The sequence below is a fragment of the Ostrea edulis genome, chromosome 4, assembly GCF_947568905.1.
Source record: "Ostrea edulis chromosome 4, xbOstEdul1.1, whole genome shotgun sequence".
NCBI lineage: Eukaryota > Metazoa > Mollusca > Bivalvia > Ostreida > Ostreidae > Ostrea > Ostrea edulis.
This window is the reverse complement of record NC_079167.1, coordinates 74221900-74249744: the sequence shown is the minus strand read 5'-3', so window position 1 is coordinate 74249744 and position 27845 is coordinate 74221900. Positions and strand designations below refer to the sequence as shown.

The 27845-nt window shown below is 34.6% G+C and overlaps 1 protein-coding gene across 6 annotated transcripts; it reads left to right on the top strand.

Moving 5' to 3' along the window:
- Positions 1 to 1599: 1599 nt before the first annotated feature.
- Positions 1600 to 27845, top strand: LOC125668452 (5-phosphohydroxy-L-lysine phospho-lyase-like). Of its 6 annotated transcripts, none has more exons than XR_008802632.1 (12): positions 1620 to 1698; positions 2250 to 2368; positions 4120 to 4279; positions 9517 to 9591; positions 10180 to 10270; positions 14953 to 15066; positions 19416 to 19498; positions 21372 to 21466; positions 22248 to 22360; positions 23487 to 23731; positions 23855 to 25619; positions 25788 to 27845. XR_008802632.1 is itself a non-coding variant. In XM_056163764.1 (11 exons), the coding sequence occupies exons 3-11, from the start codon at positions 4164 to 4166 to the stop codon at positions 24156 to 24158; spliced, it is 1236 nt and encodes a 411-aa protein (XP_056019739.1). In that variant the 5' UTR covers positions 1600 to 1787; positions 2250 to 2368; positions 4120 to 4163; the 3' UTR covers positions 24159 to 27845. The 6 variants fall into 6 exon arrangements, 4 of the variants coding, with proteins under 4 accessions (XP_056019739.1, XP_056019738.1, XP_056019737.1 ...); XR_008802631.1 differs by lacking the exon at positions 19416 to 19498 and adding an exon at positions 18949 to 19027 and having other exon boundaries at positions 1621 to 1698; positions 14953 to 15070; XM_056163764.1 differs by lacking the exon at positions 19416 to 19498 and adding an exon at positions 18949 to 19027 and having other exon boundaries at positions 1600 to 1787; positions 14953 to 15070; positions 23855 to 27845.

The following is a 27845-nucleotide window of genomic DNA, read 5'->3' as shown; positions in this document are numbered from 1 at the left end:
TTAAGAGGCAGTGTTTGGCGTGGAGACAATAATGATGAGATCAATGTATACACATACAAATACATATATGAAAGTCACCCCAAACAACCTTTGTTACACCCTTACAAGTTAGAGTTGTTAACGATTCAAGATGTCTGGTAAGTTGAACTCATATTATTCTACTAAACACTGATTTTCACATAAACGTGAGATTTCCTCATAAAAAATAGGCTAAAACCATCAGACGAAAAGAAACACAATTGATCATCGAAACATATGGGGTCGAAACGTCCTAGTTATATATAAAAAAATAAGTGGGACGCTTCGACCCAAAATGGGGTCGAAACGTCCCTTTACCAATACGCCAGTTTCGAGATACGAACTCTTCTGTATAGGAGGTGCATTTAGTGGAACTTTGAATGCCTAAGTGGGACAAAGTGGATATACAGCCAACGAGGAAGACGATGAAATGTATTAAAAGCGGCTTCTCTTTAAATATGTAAATGTGGGAAATACAAAATACTGTCGAAAGAAATGTTTTAATGAAGTGGAAACATACAAACAATGTCATATTTGCAAGAAATATCTTGGATATGGTACTTATGAACAACGAAATAACGCGATAGAATAAAAATTCTATGTATTTAATTACTCCCTAAATACTTATCACTTACTTAGTTTGTGTATCAGTCGAATTCGGGTTATCAAACGGCGTATGAGAAACTTACTGAGTACATTCACTTATGCTATGATGAACATCTGTCCCACTCCCGCGTGTAAACAAATTCTTTCACACCTTACTATGTACGAGAGTTCTCCAAAGGGAAATAACTCGGACGTATCTCGAAACCGGCGTATTGAGTGACCTCATCATACCTGTGGTTAGAACAATTTATCACTGACACCACCTTAGTACCTAGATGACCATTCAATACCCCCAAGTGACGCATGCTTAGATCTATATATTCAAGGATGGTGATAAGTTTAAAATAAATCTCCAACAAACTTCAGTGCACATCAAGAAAGATCTTTTAAAATTGCCAAATCAATGATCTACATATATAAAACATAATGAAAAACTAAACTGAGTGACGTCATCACCGTGTAAATATCAGCTGATGAAAAAAAAACAACTTAAAATGAAATAAACAATATTCACTTATTATTTTCTTCTAGTATTTTGCTGCAAGGCCTTCCTGGATAAGAATTTGGCGTGGTCTCGAAAATATTGAAGCATATAAGCTATGATAGTATGTTTTAGAGAGACGATTCCAAATTCTTGTCACTGCAGCCAATAGGTCATCACGAATTTTAATGTTATCAATCTTGCAGGACAGTTTGATTTTGATACAACACCAGACATTTTCAATGACATTAAGTTCTGGGAACTGCACAGGCCAGTTGAATTTTGGAATACTGTTTCCTTGTTTCTATCTAAAGGAGTTGGGGGGCTGGTTATTGTATTGGAAAAGAAGTTGCTGATTTTGAAAAGGGACTTCCTGCTATGAACTGTGAAGGTGTTTGTTGTCAACATAATCCAATCTCCATTACAGTTACTCAGTCGGGGGGGGGGGGGGGGGGGGGGGGGGGGGGGGTAAATTTCTTTACACTTTTAAGACATCAAACCAGTATCTTTTTCCCTTTGCAGATTTTCCTTCATATGACTTCATGATCAGTCTGGACAGTTTCCAGCACTATCGGATACTGTCAAAACAATATGTATGCATCCTAAAACTTGTAGGGTATATTTGCAATGGTTTAGTGTGGGGTTGCCTTTAAGCTTTCAAGTCACATCTGAGCTGATTCAGGTAAGCTGTGTGGTCCATATCCTCGTATAGATAATAGTGCAAACAGAGTGAAGGATTTTTAAAATGAACTGGTGATGAAGGTATTAATCATTTGTTTACAGGTAATGTATGCAGGTAATGGAGGCTTTTAATTAATTAATTGGCCCATTCCTTGTTGATTTCGTAGATGGCATTATAGGTAAATGAAAAACAAGTTAAAATTTGTTTACCAGAATCTTTGATTTTGTAAAAAAAAACAAAAAACCAAAACATTAAGTGTTGCGAAACAGTCTGATCTATTAATAAACTTGGACATAGCTTGATATATTGACTCAGAATTCAGTATGAACAGGTACAAGTAGTATGAGATAGAAGAATGCATAGGAGAGTCTAAGACTGAAATAATAATGTGTGCTTTTCTTTTCATTGTGAATAATTCCATTACTGCATAATTATTGTATCATTTGTTATGTATTATTTTAGGAGAGCATGTAAGTTACATTTCGAAGTATCTCCGCTGAAAATTGTTAGAGCCTCCAAGCAATACTTATATGATGACAGTGGATCTGAATATCTCGATTGTATCAGCAATGTATCTCATGGTAAGTATCTCAATTGTATTAGCAATGTAGCTCATGGTGAGTATCTCGCTTGTCTGATGTCTCAGAAATGTCTATCATGATGAGTATCTCGATTGTATCAGCAATGTATCTCATGGTGAGTATCTCGATTATATCAGCAATGTATCTCATGGTAAGTATCTCGATTGTATCAGCAATGTATCTCATGGTAAGTATCTCAATTGTCTCAGCAATGTCTTTCATGATGAGTTTCTCAATTGTCTCAGCAATGTCTCTCATGGTGAGTATCTCAATTGTCTCAGCAATGTCTCTCATGGTGAGTATCTCAATTGTCTCAGCAATGTCTCTCATGGTGAGTATCTCAATTGTCTCAGCAATGTCTCTCATGGTGAGTATCTCAATTGTCTCAGCAATGTCTCTCATGGTGAGTATCTCAATTGTCTTAGCAATTTCTCTCATGGTGAGTATCTCAATTGTCTCAGCAATGTCTCTCATGGTGAGTATCTCAATTGTCTCAGCAATGTCTCTCATGGTGAGTATCTCAATTGTCTCAGCAATGTCTCTCATGGTGAGTATATCGATGGTACTTTAAAAATACCATATATCAGAAAGTTTCACCAGTTTGAAAATCGGTACCAGAAAATTAGATTATAAGGCCAAATTAAGTCTGATACCTTACATAGTCCTTCATAGAATGAAAGAGTTTTAGTTGTTTTATGTCTTGTTGAGAATTTTCATTGATATTCAGATGTTACTAGTTGTACTAGGTAAAACACCACAAATTTAGACTAATGCTTAGCACTCTGGGCCCTAGCAGTGAGAGTTCTTTAACTTGCTAATGCCTACCACAACACAAGACCTCATATTCGAAAGACTCGTGACTCTCACTTCTAAATGCTGAGTGTTTGGCAGAGGAGCAACCTCTACCTATGTTTACATTTGAGGTTTGATGCAGCCATGGCAGGAGTAGGACTCAAACTCACGACCTCCTGGTTACGAAAGATTGTGAAAGTCGAAGTCATTGCAGTAGTAGTCGTTTTATTAATATTGTTTCTTGATGATGCTATTCTATAGAAATGAGGTACTAAGTATTGTACTGTGTGATAAAGTGTACAATCTTTTGAAGTCGGAAGAAAATCCTTGACATTGTCAGAAAGGATTTTAAAGGGACTGGTTCACGTTTTTTGAAAGAAATGTTTATCATTTTTGATGTTAAAAATTAAAAATATAACTCATTTAATGTTGACAACCAAAATTTGGACCGTCTGAATGCAAGGATAAGAGCAGTATCTTAGCTTTGATTCTGTGTTATGTAAACAAAGACTCGAGTCTTTTTATATAAACAAACAAACCAGTGAAACGTTAGTTTTTGTAATTTAAAGCATCTTCATTTTGTACAATCACAAATTTTAACTTTTAAATGATACGTTTTACTTAAAGTATACTTGAAATGTGATATATCTAGTAAACTTGGATCAATATCCCTTTATTTTGAAAACTTCGTAAACAATAACACACTTCAATCTTTGTTTTCAAAACAAATAATAAACTCTCTATAATGAGCTTCTGTCTTGATGAATAACCTTCTAAACATAATAGACTGTAGATTTTGATCATTTAAAGTCAAAAACAAAATTTATGGGGAAATCGTGAATCAGTCCCTTTAAGAAATTACTCTGATTACTGTTATCACATAGGGTATCAGGAACTTTAACTCATGATCATAATTTATGTTCTATGTAAATCTGATTCTTGCTGAATCCCTATTCCAGTTGGTCACTGTCACCCTCACGTGGTTCATGCTGGACAGGAACAGATGGGGAAACTGGTCACTAGTGCAGGGTTTCTGGACGATAAAATGGTGGAATATGCCAAACGCATCATCGAGACTCTCCCGGATCAGCTCTGTGTTTGCTTCTTTCTGAACTCGGGGTAAAATCTTTATGTGAAATTTGATGTCAGAAAAGATACATTTTATCTTGTGCCATCTGTTTTTCGCCTAAAATGTCACTTGTAGTGCATGTTTTGTTTTATGAACATGTTTGTACAGAGGGAAATAGTATAGAAATTGCATTTATTAATCAAAATTTTAAATTTGAGAAAACTCGTACAAATATTATGTCATATACTAGTGTTTGTGAACTTGATATATGTTTAGTCCTGAACTGAATTTAAATCTTATAAATTTATAAATTTTGACAATAAACTTCGAAACGCTTACTCCAGAGTTACTGGTTGCACCTTTGATATTGTTTCTTATGTGAGGTGAAGTTCGTAAGCTATAATAGAATCTTACATGATTAGTGATTATTGTGAAATGAATTAAAATATACTTTCCTTTTCGATAGAATTCCCTGAAATAGTTAAAAAAAAGTGTAAAGTGTTGGACATGCTTTTGCAAACCTAAGCCAATGGGATTCAATATTATTTATTTTCCTGTGCTTGCGCAGGTATTTATCTAGTAGAATGTAAAGTCGAGAGTCCAGTTATAGTTTTGCAAATTAGTTTTGAAGAGATTTTGATGGAATAAAATTTGATTAAATAATCCATGGTAAATTAAGTATACTAAACTCACTGGTATCACAAATTCAAATTAATCAAATATTCCATTTTATATACCCATTGCTTTGATATAGAATGTTTACTGAGTAAACATATTCAGTCAGACATAAAACCTTTTCTGTCACATTCAGTACTGGGACAGTTATGTTTTTCATGGCTCTTCTGGACGAGGACCATTTTCATCATTTGACTTGCCATATAGAGGCGGAGCTAAAGAAATTCACCAGTCATGTGTAAAGAGTGCACTTTTGTATCATAAAGGGGGTATGGTTTATGTTTATGATATAGGACAAAGATACTCATGCAGAGAGTTAATCACTGAGAGATGATTGGTCCTGTGATTGTTAAAAAATGGTGAGAATTCCAGTCGAGGAGGTGTAATGCCCTCTACCCCACCCCGGTGAATCCGCCACTGAAATTACTGTCAATTTTGAAGTGTGTCATGAAAGAGGAAGGAATTATGTGTGCGGGTTTTTTTTTTTACTGTTCAATAAAAATGATTATAGGGAGTTGCTTAGTATGCTTATCATTACTTGATCCTTTAAATTGTTTTCCTTTGATATGCAAGCCTCACAGTCTGAAAGATGTTGTCTCTATTCTAGTGCTTGTTGTAAACAAGTTTCACAAGTTCGTGTTTTAGAATAAATCCAGTAAATTTATCCGTTTTGAAGCACTTTTATGAGATGAAAAGTGAAATGTGTAAACCATTATTGATTTTTGCCTCTCAGTCTACCTTGTGTAGTCAGGCTCTCTGGCTCAGGCTAGGAAGAACCTCGTACTTGTGCATTTTATATATTGTAAGCAGCTATTGATTCTCACAAAAAGAGTAAGGCAATCTAGGGATTACTTGGGACCATGGTATGGTGGGTGTGACTGACCCTGGGGACCACGTAATGGGGGGGGGGGGGGATAGTGAAGAGTAACTAGCCCCCTGAGATCACTTAATGATGGGTTGTCTGAGGAAGTGTGGCTATTGGTGGTGAGGTGTGAGATGGTTTTTGTTGGTGTTAGACTTTAGATAGCTACATGTATTGTCACCTTGTAGTTGGTAATGAACTCTTGAACCAGAAATATGCTGTAGTCATGCCCAGAACTTGCGACTTTTCGCTACTTTTTACTTAGCTCATCTAAACATCTGGTCTCAAGTGAGCTTTTCTGATCAAGTTTCTTCTGGAATCTGTATATACATATGTATTGATAGAGTTAGCATTAGATTACTTAGTAATAAATGGAAATTGATACAATTCTTATTCTTTGAACCCATAATACTGCAAGTTTAGAGTTACCTTGAACAGTAAATAGCACTTTACAACCTGACCAATTAAAATACTAATCAATTATATTGTATCTGACCCACAACCTGACCAATTAAAATACTAATTAATTATATTGCATCTGACCCACAACCTGACCAATTAAAATACTAATCAATTATATTGCATCTGACCCACAACCTGACCAATATATATCATTACTCCAGTAACTTGATCCGAAGAGTCGGATCACGTCGAGTTGACAGGCGCGGATCATCACCTGTAAATTTATTATATACCCCCTTATGTATTTTAAATCCACATTTATAAGATAATAAATGTAATCCAAATTATCAAAAATACAGACATACCATGAAATTATGTTTTGTGTATGCAGTTTTGTTTTGTGACGTGGTCAATATTTTCCACATGTAACATTGCGTTGATGCATTTTGACGGCATCAGTTTCAGAGGATACTGATACGGAATCAGAAAACCAGTGTGGTGATCCGGAAAACTGGATCACACTCTGTGAAATCCACAGTATCAGAGAACGATACATTGATGGGTATAAATTAAATCAAAATACTAATCAATTATATTGCATCTGACCAAGTATTTACATATAGTCTTGTTAACATGTTGTATAGTGAGCAGATAGTTATCAATCATGTTGTATTTGACCAAATACTGATGACCTTGATGTACTTAGGACAGTGCCATGCAAAAGTGACTTGTCAATGAAATTTTTTATTATACTTGGTGAAATTTTAGTATAGAGGACCCTCAATTTGAAAATGTCTAAATCGGGGGAGGGGGGGGGGGTCTAGTCATTATAAGGCATCGTGGACATGGAAGTGTGACCTCACCTGAAAATCTTAAAAACGGAATATTTCATTATGATCCTGTCAAACTAACTTGCCATCTGAAATTCACACAGACTACAGGGAATGGATGCCCTTTCAATGTTTTCAGTACTTTTTCAGATTTTGTGGTTTAGACAGATTTACAGTCAATAACAGGGTTTGACACTAAGGCACGTCCGACCGACCGAGTCTACTAAATGATAGGTCTGGTCGGGTAAAATGTTGATTTACTAGTCCGACTGGTCGTGTTAAATAATAAACAAGAAACTACCAATCTTGAACCGTGTGGTGGAATAATCTCTATTTTTAGTTCTAATAAATAAGTCGGGTCGGCAGTGATGTTTTACGACATCTACTCGATGTTAATTTTAAACAGTTTATTTGAATTGACTAATTAATAAAGTGTTTATCAAGTTAATAAATTACGTCGTAAACGTTTGTCATTTACATGAAGTATTTAAATATGAAGAAACTATCAGGGTTTTTTCTGGAAAGTTGGTCAGGGCTAGTGGATATAAAGTCAGGTCTAGTAAAAATCATTTGAAGTAGCCCGACTGGTCTAGTGCTGAAAAAAGTAAATGTCAAACCCTGAATAATACAATAAGAATTCTTGTTTTTCACACATTTGTCTAATTTCATGTGGGGGGGGGGGGGGGGGGGTGGGTGTCAATGATATTTTTTTAATGTTCAGATGAAGTAGTCTTGTATACATTAAGATACACTGCGTTTTGTTCATTCACCAGCTGTATAAGAAATGAGCTTCCACGTCTCCTTGACAAGTCATGACTTAAGGATCATAGGAATGGTTTTCAGTCGTTCTTTATGGAAGCATATTATTTCTTATCTCTCTATCATATTTATAATTTATGTCATATGTATCTGTACTGGTTTACATTAGCAATTTGAGTTTGAAGTACTTTGGCTGACCTCCATGTTGAACTAGGGAGACATTGAACTCTGTGCACTCTCAATACTATAATGGCCTTTTATTATCATATGTACTTGACCAAACATTGATAGATCATATTGTATTTAACCAAATACTTACAGATGATTTGTACTGAACCAAACATTGATAGAACGTATTGTATTTAATCAAATACTTACAGATGATTTGTACTCAACCAAAAAAAAAAAATTACCTGATTGACCTACTGCACAGTACATTTTACCAAAATGCCATCATTTTTCTGTGGCACAATAGCAATACATGCTTGGATTACGTAGATGTGTCTCTTTGTTAAATTTATAAGGAAAAAATGCTACATGTTTTTGTGTGCTCACTTGCGTGTATGTGTGTGAAAGACATGAGTCTTATTTAGACTTGCAAAATTGCTAGCGATTTTTTCTTAGTAAAAATAACATGATGTACAGTATCAAATTCAGTCTTCGACAAATCCTGGGAGCCCGATGCCCAGGACCTGGTAAAATTGGAAGCGGGCATTTGAAATTGCGTACTTCCAAGTCTGAAGGGCATGTAAATTCCAACTACACTAAAGCTTATACTCTGTATGACACCACGTCACAAGATGGCGATTTAAATGTTTTGTGAAATTATTTGTATCGATAGATTTGTTTGTATATCATCATATCTCAGTGGTTAAAGGATTGGGCTGGTGAACCGCAGATCTTGAGTTCAAATCCCCCAGTCCTTTTTATTCATATGTGTTGAAATAATTTTTTTGAAAATCATGTTTTTATCCAAATTTGTATATTTTTTGCCTTTTTTGGCATATATATTTATTGTATATCATCATATCTTTTATAATTAAATCAATTCGTACTGATTTGAGAAACTATTTCTGGGTGTAGTGAGCCACCTTAATCCGCAATCCTTATTTTTTATAACAATGTACTCTTGCTTTTGATTTGAATGATCAATTCATTCATCAGATGTTTCATTTTCATTCGTGAAAAACATAACATATCAAATTAAATATCATCTATAGCATTAAATATACTTAAAGTGTTCGTTTATTTTATTCTTTCAAAGTGAAGCATAAAATTTTAATGACATATTATTGTCCACAATTTCCAAGAAACTCTTTTGCATTGGAGACACAAGAAGTGTACAGATTGAAAAAAAATGTTCTTGGAAAAATAGATTTCCTTGGCATTGAAAGGCAAATAAGAATAAAATTACTTGATAAAATTCTGGGCATGTAAATATTTGTTTGGACTATTGGAATTAGTGGATATGCCTGCCCAAAAGGCATGTGCTGAAATAAAGATCAGGTGAAGACTGCAAATTCATTTGTAGTATGTACGTTTGGCTATCTTGTACATGTAGTGAAAGTGAGATAAAGCTAGCAACAGTGAGACATATCTGTATGTAACATTGATACCTATATCATGTAGACAATGAATAGTTAAATTTCTGTTAGGTTTTTTTTTTTTTCAGATCGAAGACCAATGATATTTAGTGTATCATGTATCTTTAGTGTATCATATAGACAATAAATAGTTAAATTTCGGTTGTCTTTTTCAGATCAGAGGCCAATGACCTTGCCCTTAGACTGGCCAAATCTTACACAAAAAACGAAGACTTCATCGTTCTTAATCAGTAAGCATTTTGTCCCCCAAGTAAATTAAATAGTAGGCAGTCTTGTTTGAGAGTGTTTGTTAAAATCAGATTTGTTATGAATTTAAATTCATTTTTTATATATACATTGTTTTATGTATGCAGAAGGCAAAATCTATTTTATCATCAGATACAAAATGGACAAACTGATACACTATAGATTAAGCATACATTAAACTGGTTAACATTTAACTAAGCTAATAATGCATTACTGCCACATGACTGTGTATTTTCTGATAATTATTGTCACATGACTGTGTATTTTCTGATAATTACTGTCACATGACAGTGTATTTTCTGATAATTACTGTCACATGACTGTGTATTTTCTGATAATTACTGTCAAATGACGGTGTGTATTTTCTTATAATTACTGTTAAATGACAGTGTGTATTTTCTGATAATTATTGTCACATGACAGTGTGTATTTTCTGATAATTACTGTAAAACGACAGAGTGTATTTTCTGATAATTACTGTTAAACGACAGAGTGTATTTTCTGATAATTACTGTTAAATGACAGTGTGTATTTTCTGATAATTACTGTTAAAAGACAGAGTGTATTTTCAGTGCTTACCATGGAAACATCGGGAGTCTACTAGACCTGAGTCCCTCTAAGTGGAAAAAAGTTGGCATAACCCAAAAGGAATGGGTTCATGTGGTCAGTATGTTTAAGAAATAAATTTCGTTTTTGAATATACATGCCAGCATACTTATTAAATTTTCAAGTCCTATCATATTATAGGATTAAACATTCTTTTTGAAGAATTTATTGATACGTAAACTCCAGACATTTCACTCACAAACTGAATAAAAGTACGAAGCACATTTATGTTAAGTTTGCGAGTAAAATGTCCGGAGTTTACACATTTGATAACTTCTTCAAAAAAGAATATTTGATTCTTATAATTCCCATTTGTTCCCTGTATTAAAAACTTCAAAAGTTTGAATAGTTTCCTTGCTGAGTCTCCGTACATTATGTTCTTTGTTTTGAATGCATCACGTTTTCGGATTTATAAATTGTTGTTCGGCTTTATTTTTCTCCAATCAGAGCAATTGTAATAAATAACATTAGAATTATTACATAGTAAATATTTATTTGATTAACAAGTATTTTGTAAACAATGCTCTTGATTGTTGGAAGTATTTTGTTATTTACTTGTATTTTGCTTTGAATGGATGTTGTAGGTATCAAAAGTTACGTGGAATATTTGTACAAGTTTAGTACATGAATGGTGGTTAACCAAGTGACAAACAAATACGTTTAGATATAGATTATCACATAGAATGGTTGAAAAATATGCTATCATTTTAATTAATTATATTAACAAGTTGGCATGTTCTAAATGCCATCCATGATTGTCACATCCTGGGTAAAGGAACGTTAACGAGCACTTCATATAAAATCAATATTTTACATCTTGGACATTTGGAAAACTTCACCTGTGTTTGAATTTATATAGAAAACTATTCTGATGCCTATGTAAACCAACTTGTCAAGAAAGGAATATTTGATCTAGAGACTTTTAAAGTCATAGAAATCTGTGGTATTTTGAGCATATTAAAAGTATACACAAATTGATGACAATTTTCCACAACAATGCCCCAAATTACTAATGATGTCAGAGTATTTAGATTGTCTGACTCGTGGTTATTGTACAATTGTATCTTAATTTTTAAAAAAATTTTGAAATTGAATATTGTTAATTTTTGCATGCTGGAAAAGTTCCATTTTTGGTGAAAATTCACCAAAGATACAAAAAAACCAAAATTTCCAGCAATATAAAAAAATGCATGCATTTAATGAAATTGTATTAAAAAAAAAAAAAGGTCGAACAAGTCAAAGTACATTATTGAGAAGAAAAAAAGTATTTCAAACACCATTATTACAAAATATTCTGTACATAGATTAAAACTGTTGAGTTCATTGTTAAATGCAGGCACAGTGCATTAATAGCATATTCTGCCAACACCTGTCTCCCTGTATATTTCACACCTGTACAAGTACAGGGATTAATATTTGTCTCCCATTTGACTTCTCTTCCTCCACTTCACACCTAGCTGTTGAAAATTAGGTGAAGCCCTTCACAGGTCGAAATTGTGTGGTAACAAATGTTGGCCTTTTAACAGAAAAAGATGACCCAATAAATAGAAGTGTATCAGAGGATATCTAGAAAAAACAAAAATCATGGATTTTGAAGTACATGTAAAAATAAAATTGATAAATAATTCACTCACAAAAAGGAACAAATTATTTGGGTATTTGTTGATAATGGTTTAAAAAAAACCAAAAGCTCCAAGTGAAATGTAACTGTAATTAATGGAAGTGATTTCATAATATTCATTGTTTAGTGTGAACACATCTGAGATGTATTATGCCCATTCCGTGTTTGGCTCACTTTTAGACTTAGAACTTTATCAGTTGATGCATATCTTGGGGAAAGGTTGCAGCAACCTCAGTCGAGAATGATGTAACCAAATACTGTATGAGCAGAAATTTTAGAGGGAATTCAATTTTGGCATTATAAGCAAGTATTTTGAGGTCACTAAAATTGAATATCGCTAACAATTTACATACACCACATCGTAGGTTAAAATTCATTTTGCTCTTGAAGCAACAAATTCATTATGAGGTAAGAGTTATCTTTCTTGGCACAGAAATTGTGAACATTACTCACTAGGAAAGATAACTCTGTACATTGTAATATTGTGAAGTAAATTTGTAATACCGTGAAGTAAATGTGTTATTCTACCATGATATTTCATTCTCAGCATGATTAATGTATTGTGTTTCGGTGTTTGTTTCTGCTTACAACTGAAGAATGGCAATTTTTAGATTTTAATTTTATAATATAAAAGAAAGATGATTTGCCAGAAAATAGTGAATTTGATAAAGTAAAGGAACTTGTAAATGAAGTTCTTGATGGTGTTACACAAACACCAAAAAAAATTAACCAATTGTCAGACTTTTACTGCATCCTCCCTGTCGCAAAGAAGAAAATATGCTGCTGAATATGGAAATTTAATGCTGTCACCAAATTTTCAACCAATTTAGAAAATAGAGTAAAAGTTAAGTGTGAAATTAAAAAAGATATACTATTTGAAAAACTGACACGCCAGGAAATAGAAATGATTTGAGAGTAGAGATATTAAAATGATTATCAGGTTGAGAAATTCAGGAGCTGTTGTGAATACGTCTATGGAGAGGACTTCAGCCCAGGGACTCATTTTATTAGAAGACAGAAATTTGTGGTACAGAAACTGGGGCCATATAGACTTATCTTAAAGATGGCCAAAATATGGACATGGTTAAAAGAAAGGGGATGTTTTGAAGAAATTTTTAGACATAGATTACGAGGAAGAGAAAAATGCTTTTCTTAAACTACATGTATTTCCCAAAGTCAAGACTTATAAGTTCTCAGTGGATTTTAGGTCACCTGAGTCACTCATCAGTTTTCATGGTTCATTGTGCATCAGTCATAAACATTTGAACATCTCAGCTTCTTCTCTGGAACAGCTGAACTGGATTCAGCCCATTTTGGTATATAACATTTATGGGTCAAGGGGAAGAAAAGTTATGAATTTCATTCTCTCTGCCTCTATGGGATAGGAGGGGTGTGACCAAAACCATCAAGATAAATATACTTTTAAAAAATCTTCTCTACCTGTGGACATTAAACTGTCAGCATGATTATACAATGGAACAGTTCTCATTGGATTTCTCTAGTAACTTTTACTAGGTTGACCCTGGTATTACATTATTTTATTGTGACAAAATGAGAATCATAATAACAGGGTTCCCAGGTTTTTTTTTAAAGGTCTTGATTTCAAGGGCCAGAGCCTTTCCAATTGGGAAAAATAGCGACATTTGCTTGAAATTGGGAAAAATGTTTCAGTATTTGGGCTATTGTATATACTCGCCTATAGGTCGGTTCGCCTGTAAGTCGGTTGTATATTTTGTAGGCTATTTTGGAGGGATTTGCCATTGATTCGCTTATAAGTCGGTATAACTTTTTTTCAAGAATCGGTTGACAATTTCAAATCAATGCTCTAACATTTTCAACTCTGTTTCAAATAATATTTTTGTGAAATGCGCTGATATTTATTAATTTTCTCAACAAATCAATTTCAATAATATAAAATCATTAAAATATGTAAATACTTGTACTTTATGTATATAATCCTAGAATACATGATTAATATAATATTTCCAGTCAATGTTAATCACGGTAATCCTTGGAGTACAAAGTTGTATGAAAAATACTATATATTACGCTGTCCAGAGAAATGCTAATCTTTATAGGACTCGCCTATAAGTCGGATGTAGAGTTTTGGACCAATTTTTAACTCCCAAAAATCTGACTTATAGGGGAGTGTATAAGGTACCTCTGACTTTCAATTTGGTCAAAGCTTACCTCATTCAAATAAGCAGAGGCAAAAAAATTGGTTTACTTTAGAATTTTGAAGCAAAAACTGTAATCTGTAGGCCTGTGAAGAAGATTTATGAACAATTAGGCTACTCTGCTTGATTTGTTTTCATTGTTTGGGAATTTCAAAGCAATTGGGAATGGGGCCTTATTTCGGCCCCCTACAGACCCTAAAAAAATCCCTGGTTCACCTGTAAAAGCAATGAGACCTGACCAAAACTGAGAAATCCATAACCTTCAGGTTCAGGGTTCATGCGCAAAGGTTGAGCTAAATTGGTTGTATTTTAAAAAAGCATTATATCTTTACTTTTGGACATCAAGGAGACAAAATGTTTGCATGATTATGATGAGCAATGAGTTCTCTACCCAAATCTGTGAAAGTCGCGACTCCTGGGTTCAGGCCTTTGGATGGGGTTAAGTTGGTCATATATTAAAAATGCATTATATGGTAAAAAATGTTCTTCATTTTGCCCTCTATCATTATTGTGAAATTCATTACCCCAGGGTTCAGCTCCCAGGGAGATGGGGGGGGGGGGGGGGGGGGGGGGGGCTAGATTGGTCATATTCATTATGTAATGAAAATCCAATAGAAAATCCCCTTAACTGCTGGACATCAAGTAGACTAATTGTTTGTTAATTATAAAAAGTAATGTGAAATTTATGACCCCTGGATCAGGTTCAAGTCCAAGTGGGAGCTTCGTTGAAAACGCAATATATTTCAGAAAATCTTGTGTACCCCTTGATATCAAGCAGGCAAACTGTATGCATGTTTATAATGAGCAATAAACCCCTTTTGAAAACTTTAAAATTCATTTGCCCAGGGGAGGGGATAAGTTGATATGGAAGATGCTTTATGTTTAAAGTTTGTCTTTTATGCATGTATTGTATGACTGTAAGGTGGGCGGACATTTTATAGGTGGACTGTCCAGACCTGTACAGAGGGAGGCACAAAGACGACGCTAATCCGAGCCTGAAGTATGCTCAACAAGTTCATACAGCCATTAAAAAAGCCCAGGAGAAGGGCAGAAAGGTAGGTGTTATGTTGTCCACGAATAATGTCTTAGGTCATCGGAAATTGTGCACACCTGGATTAGGTTATTCTTCTCAAGTATATTTACAATTTAGATCAAACAAAGATATTTTTGTCTTAAAGATTGTATTTGTCCTGTCTATCTGTCCATCTGTCTGTCATACTGAAGTGCCAGGTGTAGTTGTATTTGTCCTGTCCATCTGTCTGTCATACTGAATTGCTAGGTGTAGTTATATTTGTTCTGTCTCTCTGTCCATCTGTCTGTCATACTGAATTGCTAGGTGTAGTTGTATTTGTTCTGTCTCTCTGTCCATCTATCTGTCATACTGAAGTGCTAGGTGTAGTTGTATTTGTCCTGTCAATCTGTTCATCTGTCTGTCATACTGAAGTGCTAGGTGTAGTTATATTTGTCCTGTCTATCTGTCCATCTCTCTCTCATACTGAAGTGCTAGGTGTAGTTGTGATGCTGATTTCTGACTCTCTTTTGATAAAATCAATTTTCTGCACTATTACTAGGACTTTATCAGGGTGTTTGTGAACAAATCTTTTGCTCCAAGTCAATTTAGGTTGACTTGAAATTGGAAAAAGAAATACAAGTGCGTGTAGGGGGGTGGGGGGGGGGGGGTGGATAAGTTACAGATGAGGAATGAAACAAAAGGACTTGCTTAAGCTTTGGCTTAAAAAAAACTATCACTAGTTTGCCTTCTTCCATAGGTATCTAAGATAATGATAGAAAACAAAATTGTAAAGTTGAAAATATCTAAGAAAGGGAGATAACTCCCACCAGAGACAATGAGTCAAGTGGCATGCACCAGATTCCCCGTTTGACCCATCACACAGTTAACTGGAATTTGATGCCTCTGTGTATGTCGACTTTTGGTTTCGATAAGACCAGAGAGCTTTATGTTGTCTCATGACATGGCTGAAAGCAAACATTTTTAAAAGTACTGTAGACAGATTTATTTTCTACCCATGCAAACAGTTTCATCCCATTTCAAATTTACCCCGACACATTTTTGTTAAAAGAGAGATAAGAAAGAAAATGGTTTCTCCCAGTCTTAAATTTACCCAATGACAATGCATGAGGACAAAATTTGCAAAAATAAACTGGGGAGGAATATTTCCCCGTATTCAGTACATTGTATTTTGGTAGGCTGTAAAAAGAAGAATTACAATTAGCGGACCATTTTTATATCAACACATGATTGTGTATCATGATTCCAATGACACCCGGGGGTTGTTTACTTTATTGTTCATTCACACTGTGTGACATGTAGAGGTATCATGCTTCCTCTCTTAATTCACATCTTCCTGTTTATTATTGCAGTTGTTGCTGTCCAATAACTGCTGCAGCTTGCAAGTGCAAATGCTTCTCTATGATATTTTTCGTCCAGTCATTTCATTTGTCTGTTAGAATTCTTACACATGAACGGTGCAATATGACGTTAGCAGATACTGTTTGTAGACACATAAGGCAAAAAAAAAAAAAAAAAAATAGGTGTGTTTCCGATTACATCTTGGAAAAAAATAAGGTCGAAAAGGGCCCCAAAATTTTTTTTTTGCTTTTTTCAATTCAATAAATATTTGCCTTGTATCACTGGGGAAGAAACTTATACATGATACATACATGTACATTTGTGAGTTCTGACATGTAGCATCAAGTGTTCAATATTGTTAAAATACTAAAATAAACCAAAATATGACATTTCAACAACTGGTTACCCATTTAATTCATGATTGTATGTTTATATCTCTGTAGATGTGCTTGCAGAAAGTATGCATGACACCATTTTGAAAATTTCTGATAATTTGAATATCGAGCCTGAACTTATTATATTTTTTTAAATCTGAGAAACGAAGTCTTCGTTAATTAAGGAGTGGAATTATCCGGACAATTAGGGTCAGCAGAAAAATTTAGGGTCGGTCAGGTAACTGGAAACACGCCAATATAACAGAGATAAGCGATGACTTAAGTCTCATTATCTGGCAAGTTGGGATATTTTGGAAAAATGCAAATTACACTTTTATCAGATATCTTAAATATGCATAAATATCGAGTGACATCCCGCAAAATCATATATATGAACAAAATATGTGTTTTCATAAATTGTATCATTTGAAAGAAAAGGGGTAAATGTGTATTCCAAATGTTCTCAGGCCAGATCAGTAAATTTTCAGAATAAACCTGTTTCATTCTATGTTTGTTATCAATCCACCTCAAAACTTGTTCTTAACAATGAACTTGTGACCTAGTGACATACAATGGTAGATAGTACAAGTTTTGATGTAATGAGCAACCAAAGATTCCTATGCACACAATCTTATTAAAATTAAATGTTAGATCCACTCGTATACATAACATCGATGTTATGTATGTGAGTACGTGAGCGGATGTAACATCTAATTTGATGTTATGTATGCGAGTACGTGAGTGGATCTAACATCTAATTTGATGTTATGTATGCGAGTACGTGAGTGGATCTAACATCTAATTTGATGTTATGTATGCGAGTACGTGAGTGGATCTAACATCTAATTTGATGTTATGTATGCGAGTACGTGAGTGGATCTAACATCTAATTTGATGTTATGTATGCGAGTACGTGAGCGGATCTAACATCTAATTTGATGTTATGTATGTGAGTACGTGATCGGATCTAACATCTAATTTGATGTTATGTATGTGAGTACGTGATCGGATCTAACATCTAATTTGATGTTATGTATGCGGGTAAGTGAGCGGATCTAACATCTAATTTGATGTTATGTATGCGAGTATGTGAGCGGATCTAACATCTAATTTTAATAAGATTCCTACACACATTGTTCACAGCTGCATTGCATTCACATGAGGAAATGGCTATCATTACGATAGGTAAAAGATATCGAAGGCAAAAACATTGAAAATGTCATTAAGGGGTAAACGTACATTGGAGGGAGTTGTTTATTGCTGTTTTTTTTTGTTTAATTTTTCTTTTTTTACGCCCTTTGATATTATGGTATGGCTCCGTCCGTCTGTCTGTCCAGACCTTGTTGACAGGATACACACCGAACCGTGAGCTCCAGGATTTTACAACTTGGTACATTTGATCACCATGATGAGAGGAAGATGCCTATTGTTTTTCAAGGTCAGAGGTCAAGGTCGTAGTATTACTTGATAGGAAAACCTTGTAGGCAGGATACAAAACCAACCTTAAGCTCCAGAATATTTCAACTTGGTACATTTGATCACCATGAAGAGAGGAAGATGCCTATTGTTTTTCAAGGTTATAGGTCAAAGGTCAAGGTCGCAGTATCACTTAGTTGAAAAACCTTGTAGGCAGGATACAAACCAAACTTTAAGCTCCAGGATATTGAAATTTGAAACATTTTATCACCATGATGAGAGAAAAATGCCTATCATTTTTCAAGGTAAAAGGTCAAGGTCACATTATCACTTAGTAGGAAAACCTTGTAGGCAGTATACAAACCGAAATGTTAGGGCTAGGTCCGTCAAACTTTGTACACATACACTTTATGCCAGTTGGAGGATGCCTATTGTTTCTTACGGTCAAGGTCGTAGTAGCAGGATGCAGACTGATTCGTTAGGGCAAGGACCATTAAACTTTGTACACTTACATCTTATGCCAAGTGAAAATATTACATAGAGAGTACATGATTTGTCTTGTTTTTTCTATGCAAAGAAAGTATTTCACACCCTGATGATTGCTGATACTACTTGAAGGCAAGTTCTACAAATCATGGTGTAAGAAAAACACCCTATATTAGCTTTACACGGGCGTATTACGTACCATTTGTGGTACTCTTGTTTTTTTTGTGGTATTGCTCATGTACAGGTAATTGAGAGGTGTATCTATTGAGAATGACCTGTGTTACAGGTAGCCGCCTTTATCAGCGAGCCCGTAATGACCAGTGGAGGGGTGATTATGTTACCGAACAAATACATGAAATGGGTGTACAGGTAGGAAGGTTTCTTTAGTAGCATGGATGTCCTTACACATAGCATGGGAAGAAGACACACATTTATTTATTCTTCAAATTTCAAGATCATATGTATAAAAAAAAAAAAAAAAAAAAAAAAAAAATTAAATTGTATTGATAAAAAGAGTAATTTCAATGTCTGAAGAATGGAGGAAAATTGCCTTCTGAAAGTAAATACATTTACTTTGAAAAAAATGACAACATTTGTACTTTTAATCTTAAAGATTTTCTTGAGGAACTGAAATTTAGGAATGGATGAATGTGTTGGTATAATCCGACAGGCCTGAGGAAGAACTCGGCAGTCTTGGGTCAGCAGGAAGCTTAATGTAATGTGGCTAGTCATAAAACTGTTCTGGTTTTAATTACAGATCGCAGGCTTTCTCAGTGAACCTTTGATGAGTGTATGCGGGGTTATTGATCCCCCTAAGAACTACTTAAAGTATGTTTACAGGTTAGTCCCTAGTCTGTGATGTGGCACATCACTACTGCTTTGTGCTTCCAGAGCTGTTTCTACAGGGTTCATGCAGGCCGGAAATTTTTAGGAAATTAATAAGTTTTTCTGAAATTTAATCCTTTTCTACAGGGCTTGAATTTGTCCATGTTAAAATGTTTAAATTAGCGAAAGTAAATAAAGGTGTAGTGGTTATCTCCAGTTTCCAACATTTCCATGATCAGAATTTATTTGAGGACTCCAGCACCCCTGGGGCTCTAGGGGCGGGGCAAAAACTCACCCGAAATTGACCAATTTTCAAAAATCTTCTTCTCAAGAACCGCACATGTGTAAGAAAAACTAAATGCATAATTATATAGAGTAGGAAGGCCTGTACCAAAATCGTAAATTTCATGATTGTACCAAAATTGTAAATTTCATGATCCCCGGAGTAGGTGTTCTGACCCCAGGGTGATGTACAAAAAATGGTGAATTTCACAACCCAGGGTTTTGACTCTAGGATATGGGTGCAAATTAGTCATATATTTTAATGTTTTAAATATGCTTACTATATTATGTCAAGCCTATCATCAGTGTATGCTCTTTTGAGGGCAGTGAAGTTTTAAGAACACATCTTGTTTTATACTGTTGCTGAACTTAGATATTCAAAACAGGACATTTTTTCTAGATTTCATAGCCCATAAAAGTAGTGATACTTTTTCACTTGTACTCAGGTTACCGATAAGGCCTGTGGGTCTCTTTTTTAAGAAATAAATTTCATTTTTTTGAAAAGACATGAGGTTATGGAGTTATGAACTTGGAACGCTTCACACTGACATACTTCACGAAGTGCATTAGCGCCTCATGAAGTACGCCGGCGTGAAGTGTCTCTGTTCATACCTACATGAATGAATTTATTTCTTATATTAACAATGTAACATTCTACTTTCATTTCTGTGGGAATTCCCAGCTGTTAAAATAGACTTACTATACTTATTAAAATTCGTACAGATTGTTTACATTTGCAATGCGTTCATGAGGAAATGGCTATCAATACAATGGAAATGTAAATACATAAATTTGTTTGACTTTAGACTTGAATTCATCTGCATCCATAGACATTAAAAGTTAAAATATCTTAATACAAACCATTTCAGAATGCTCTGGCATAGCTTGGGGTATAAATAACCCCAACCCCCCAACCCCCAAATTGTGTATCCAAGTGACTTCATATATTGAAATCCTGTGGAGAAACAACACTTTGATGTTGTGAAAATGTTGTTAGATTTCAGATAGGAGGGGGGTTGTTGTTGATACAGTGAATGATGATTATATGCTAGTATGTTCATGTCAGTGTGTGCCCTACCATGGAATATTTGCCTTGCCACAGTTTCACTAAAAACAATGCAGTTCCATCATACATGTAGTGTTCTTACAGGTTTTGCGAGAATTTGCCGTCTGTATCCTAACTTTTTGCTTCAAAGAAAATCATCCTGTAGTTAACATGCATGGGTGCATTAGATTAATTCATTTTTATAGATGTATACATACTACTGTAGATATGAACATTTTTGCTATATCATTTTGTGCTTTTGGGTCAAACTGCTGTAGATAAATTCTTACATGTCTAATTTTTGCAAATGTTGGAGGCTACTAAATATCAAAATCCTTTCTTTAAAAAAAAAAAAAAAATGCAAATTGAAACAATCTTTATGAATTTCAACAAACAATTACAAAACATATTTGATGCAACTGTTTGTCCTTAAAACTTATGGTAGTTGTTATTTATGCAATGTATCAATCAAGTATTTTTTTTTTTACACGTATTTCCAATAAATATGGTAAATATACTGACACATGTTGAATTCTTTAGAATGACCTTGACCTTTTTCAGCTTTGTGAGAAGCAGTGGAGGGGTTTGCATCGCTGACGAGATCCAGGTTGGATTGGGACGATGTGGGGAATCCTTCTGGGCATTCCAGATGCATGGTAATTATTGACAAGGAAAGTTGTACAGTGTTGACCGGTGCATGCACCTCAGCATGGAGAGCACCTGCTAACCTGGTACAGTCTTTATACCTTATCTTAGTTGTGGTTTACGTGAGCTTTTCATCTGTTTCTCGCTTTGCAAGTACATACATCCTTGCAATGTTGCCAATCTATCCACATAAGGATGCAGTGAAAGCTATATATATGCCGTAATCTTTAAATGTTCTCGTAGGAATAAAACAGGTGTTTTATGTCAAGCTATATAAGTTACACACTGTATGCAAATTATGCAATTTAACTCAATCGAATTAAAAAGTAATCAAACTTATTTCATATTTAATTATGTATTCTGTGAGTTGGATAGTAAACGCCCCATTTCAAAATATTCATGATTATGTGGCGTTGCACGCGGAATTTCAAAAGCCAACAATTACATGGCAACGTGAATGCGTGTGCAGGCTGTTGACGGGACACATTCAGCGATAAAAGACAGACAGAAACAGGGTAGAGAAAACCACTTTGAATAATGGAGGGGGGGAAATTTCATGTTTAACGAAATCACCATGATTCAGTATGACTACATACTATAAACTAAATTCTCATCTCACATGGTGTTTCTAATATTATTTTTCTCACACGCTTGCGCACATCCATTATAAACGGCATTCCTTCAAAAATATGCATCAGAAAATCGTTTTCTTACATTGAGTGGCTGTGAAAATAAGCAAAAATAAATTTATAGCTGCTGTGTGCTGTAAAACATATCATTTGTTTGTTGTAGATGTGGTGCCTGACATTCTTACAGTGGGTAAACCTCTCGGAAATGGTCATCCAATGGCTATGGTGGTCACAACTAAAGAAATTGCAGATAGCATAGGGGAATTCAACAGCACAGTGAGTGCCAGAAAATAGATTTCTTTGATTATTCCTTCAGTGATAAATGTTATTTCTTTTTTAATTCCTTCAGTGATAAATGATATTTCTTTTGTAATTCCTACAGTGATAAATGATATTTCTTTTGTAATTCCTTCAGTGATAAATGTTATTTCTTTGGTAATTCCATCAGTGATAAATGTTTTTTCTTTAGTAATTCCTTCAGTGATAAATGATATTTCTTTTGTAATTTCATCAGTGATAAATGATATTTCTTTGGTGATTCCTTCAGTGATAAATGATATTTCTTTTATAGTTCCTTCAGTGATAAATGATATTTCTTTTATAATTCCTTCAGTGTTAAATGATATTTCTTTGATAATTCCTTCAGTGTTAAATGATATTTCTTTGGTAATTCATTCCTTCAGTGTTAAATGATATTTCTTTGGTAATTCCTTCATTCAGTGATAAATGATATATCTTTGGTAATTCCTTCAGTGTTAAATGATATTTCTTTGGTAATTCCTTCAGTGTTAAATGATATTTCTTTGGTAATTCCTTCATTCAGTGATAAATGTTATTTCTTTGGTAATTCCTTCATTCAGTGTTAAATGATATTTCTTTGGTAATTCCTTCATTCAGTGTTAAATGATATTTCTTTGGTAATTCCTTCATTCAGTGATAAATGATATTTCTTTGGTAATTCCTTCATTCAGTGTTAAATGATATTTCTTTGGTAATTCCTTCATTCAGTGATAAATGATATTTCTTTGGTAATTCCTTCATTCAGTGATGAATGATATTTCTTTGGTAATTCCTTCATTCAGTGATAAATGATGTTTCTTTGGTAATTCCTTCATTCAGTGATGAATGATATTTCTTTGGTAATTCCTTCATTCAGTGATAAATGATATTTCTTTGGTAATTCCTTCATTCAGTGATAAATGATATTTCTTTGGTAATTCCTTCATTCAGTGATAAATGATGTTTCTTTGGTAATTCCTTCATTCAGTGATAAATGATATTTCTTTGGTAACCCGAGACCTTTCCTTATCAATATGTGTACTGATTATACCCTCCGTGTATTCATACTGTAACTATAATAAACTACACAGGTAAATGAAGTACCGTATTCTTGTTTGTTTAGTTCGGAGGAAACCCAGTGGCCTGTGCAGTGGGAATGGCTGTGCTGGATGTGATTCATAATGAAAAACTGATGTCAAGTGCCAGGAATGTTGGGAAGTGTTTGATGGAGGGAATGAGGGCCATTGCCCCAAACCACCCAATGCTGGGGGACATCAGGGGGGTGGGAATGGTGATAGGGATAGAGATTGTGATCGACAAAGAGAGCAGGAAGCCTTCTAAAGAAGGGGCAGAAATACTGGCCTACAAGTAAGGTCACATGACTGTTACTTAAATACTGACCTACATGGTCACATGACTGTTATGTAAATACTGACCTACTAGTAAAATACACTGCATACTCTATGAATACACTGCATCTCTTTATTTTAGATTGAAGGAACAAAAGATTATTATCGCTAACGAGGGCCCAGACAAAAATGTGATGCTTCTACTGCCACCGATGTGTTTTACGTGTGACAATGCCAGACGTGTGGTACAAGCCTTCGACCTAGCTCTAACTGATATAGAGAAGGGGACAAGTAATAAACAGGGCCAGTCAGACGACACTAAAATGAATGTCCCTCTCAACATTCTCGCAGGACTCGGGGGCTCTATGGGGCTGAATCTCCTGGATGATCCAGAAGAGGATGAAGAACCTGACTCTAAGAGAGCTCGCTATGATGAAATGGACTGACTAAAAGTCACTATTGTAAAGTTCAACAATTATACGCCTCTTCAAGACAGGACCAGTGGTGGTCATTTCAACAGTGAATGTCTGAAAGTGGTCTCTGCCTCAAAATGTATATTTCTACAATGGTTCAACTTTAAGTCGGAGATCGTCATAGACGTTCTGATGTATTTTAGAAGTCTTGATCATTATCAAGGTAGACAACTCCTGATCTGACCAAGATGTGTATTCATCATTCCCAGTCGTAGATCAAAAAGTGTCTGTTATCAGTACAAAAGTTATAAACAGGCCGATATGGTGATCACAAAATTGTCACTGTGATTTCTATTTGCCAACTGTGATATAATTTGTCATGAATTGACGAGATTACTAACAGTGGGAAATCAATGACCACAGATGCTCTCAAGCTCTGAACAATCACATGACTTGCAAAATGAAGTTCAGGTAGTTGGTCATATGTTCAGATCTAGTGTTGATACATCTTCTTTATAACTGGTGCAATACTGTAAAAGAAAATTCAGGTGATATTGTTTGTTTCTTCATAAGCACCTGAAATGTCCCCGAACAGTTGTAAGTACATTGTAGTAAAAAGAACTTTAAGCAACAAAAATATGTGACCACATATAAATTCTAATTTTAAATTATAGGAATGTATGTTTGATGTTCATTATTCTCAAACTATACTGCCAACTTCCATAAACTTAAATAATGGAGAGATTCTAACGAGGGGGAGGGATGAAATCAGAAAGTACCCGTAAGTCGCCTGCACCCGCATGGCTATAGTACTTGAATTAAGATGTATACTGCATAGACATGTTCAAAAATTATTTCGGGGATTTTCTTTTAACTCTTGGCTTGTTTTACGATTTAGATAATTTCTAAATGTGATACATACTCTGAGATCATTTATTAATTCACACCAGTTTGAAATCAGCTGGAGAAGGAATGTTAATGTAATGAATGTTCACAAGATTGAAAATCGAACCCAAAAATTCTGAAAATGAGTTTTTTGAATATATAAAGTGTTCTTGAAGTTCAGTGTAATGTCACAAGACATGTTGTTTTGAAGAAATCGCTCACAGTGTGGCTGTACTAGTTGTGGATCTCTGGCTTTAAAGTCTGTCAACAGACAAAATGTCAGAGATATGAAACTGAGCTGTAAAATCTTCTGTTGTTTAAAGCATTAGTTACCATTATGTCAAATCTATCTCTGTTGTCATTGAAGTGTAAAACAGTGAAGATCAGTTTGTTTATTTTATTTTATGTTTAATTTATGAATATCACAAATGCTGTTCTGTTGCTAAGGACTTTGTCTATTACATGTACAGTCTACTCCATTTATATTGAAACTTATATTAAATCATATTAAACTATTTGTTATATTGAAGTAAAAATAATTCCCCAGTAACATTATTTATACAGTTCAACATGGGTTATATTGAACTTTGGATATAATGAACAATTCAGGTTGGTCCCCTGAATCTCAATATATCCGAAGTAGACCATATAATGAACAATTAAGGTCGGTCCCCTGGATTTCAGTATATCTGGAGTGGACTGTACAAACATTTGTTAATTTCTATGCTGTTTTATATCTCGTGCAAGAAGTTTTTACTCATGTAAAGACATTACCAGCTTTATAGTTGAAAGTGCTACAAATTTCTACCTATGCATGCCACTAGGGGACTATAACAATGAAGATTCTTTATCATGTCAATCCCTTCCTTGACACGAGAGATTTGTTTTGAAGATCATATCCTAAAGATCCATTGCTTTAAATTCTAATACCAGGCACTTGGCAAAAACTTAGTTCCTGCATATGTTAAATGTCTTAGGTTTGACACAATAGTGAGAATAGGAGACGACATACATAGACTATACCTGTTGCCCGATCCTTTTGCGTTTATCAATGAAATATTAGATACCAAGAATGGAACCTGGTTGTCCCCCCCCCCTCCCCCTGGTTGTGAAGTGCCCTAGCCACTATACTACATGTATGTTAACCAGTTTATTACTAAAGGAAAATTACAAAATATTATCTAGTGTATTCTTCAGTTAATGAAATATTTCAATATTTTTTCACCCAATCAGATTAAAATCAGCGCCTCGATCCGCTCCATTTTTTGTATATTGTCGCTACACTACATGTAAAGGAGGGGATCAAGGAGCTGATTTTAATCAGATTGTTTGTCAAGATCAATAACAGCCAAGTCTTCTGCATGCATGTAATAGAAATTACAAAATGCTTTCCTAATTGATGTATAATTTCCAAAGATTCGCCGTCGCTAATCTATTACATGTTGTGGAGAAACTAAGGTAGAATTTTACTGACTCAAAATTTAATTTCAACATTACCCCCCCCCCCCCCCCCCCCCCCCCCCCCCCCCCCCAAGATAAATATGAATAATTTTGTGGAGGGTGCTGAATGTGAATGATATTATTACATGTATTATTATTGTTATCCATTCCGTTTTGCTTTAGTTGTGTGAATTTATCCATTTATCATGTTTATCGTGGATATAGACTTGCAAGCTGAAACAAAGAGTAGGTTGCAATTTTGTTAAGGCTTTGATGTTACTGTTGAATGTAGATTTATTCTATTTTATATACGTGGTGCACAGAGCAGAAGGCAGCTGACCGAGAACTTGTTTCAGAAGATTGGACTAGGTGTTTTGTTCATATTTGTTGCTTGTCTTATTTATTTTTGTGTAATCTTTTTTGTGAACTATGAAATAGAATCTTTAAATTTCAAGCTATTACTATGAAATGGTCATCACATTTTACAAATTCAGTGTCTACAAATTTCAATTTCTTTGTATGTGAACAGGATTTGTTTTCCTGTTGACTCTGTCAGTTTTCAATGCTGTAGTATATTGCAGTGTTCCTGTTGACTGGGTATGAAGGCTATAACAATTTTGTATCCCTCCAATTCTGTTGCTGTTTCCTGAGGTGCAGCCGAGGGAAAACTTGCTATCATCCTCATAACCAGTAAACAATTACAATGTTTAATTGGGTGAAATTTTAACTGCAAAAAAATTCACAGAAATAGCTAGGAATCGCATGACCTGCTGGTAAATAGTTATGATGTATAATAAAAGACTATTTGCCCATGAGGGAATGGTATTCAAACAAAAATATATTGCATATAAAATGGTTTTTTTTAAACCTCTGCATACCCTATCATGTCTGCCCCCAATTGCCTGTCCACCTGCAGGTAATGCGTGGTCCTCTGAACACCTGTTATTAGTATCTCTAACCTGGAGGTCATTACAATGGTTCAGTTAATGTTTGTCTGTCTGTCTGTCTGTTAATCATGTGGAACTAAAGGTTGAACATGAACAAAAACTCCCAGCAACAATGTGGGCTATATGATTAACAATAATGATAAGATATTGGGAGGAATTAAGAAAAAGGCCATTTTTGGTGAGAATTGGGGGGTGGGGAATTGCTCAGTTGGACAGAGGTATAGATATGTGTGGTGCATCTTGTCACCTTCACATGTATGCAAATTTCAACGACCAATAGATCTCTAATTAATCTGTAAATCAAAGAAAATGCATTCTTGCTCAATGTCCAACATGTTGTATTGCATTGTATCTTGTTGAATTGTTTATTGTTATTTTCGTGAAGATGTGTATGTATGATAAATCCAGTTTATAAATAAATATTTCTTATTAAGATAGTTTAAGAAAG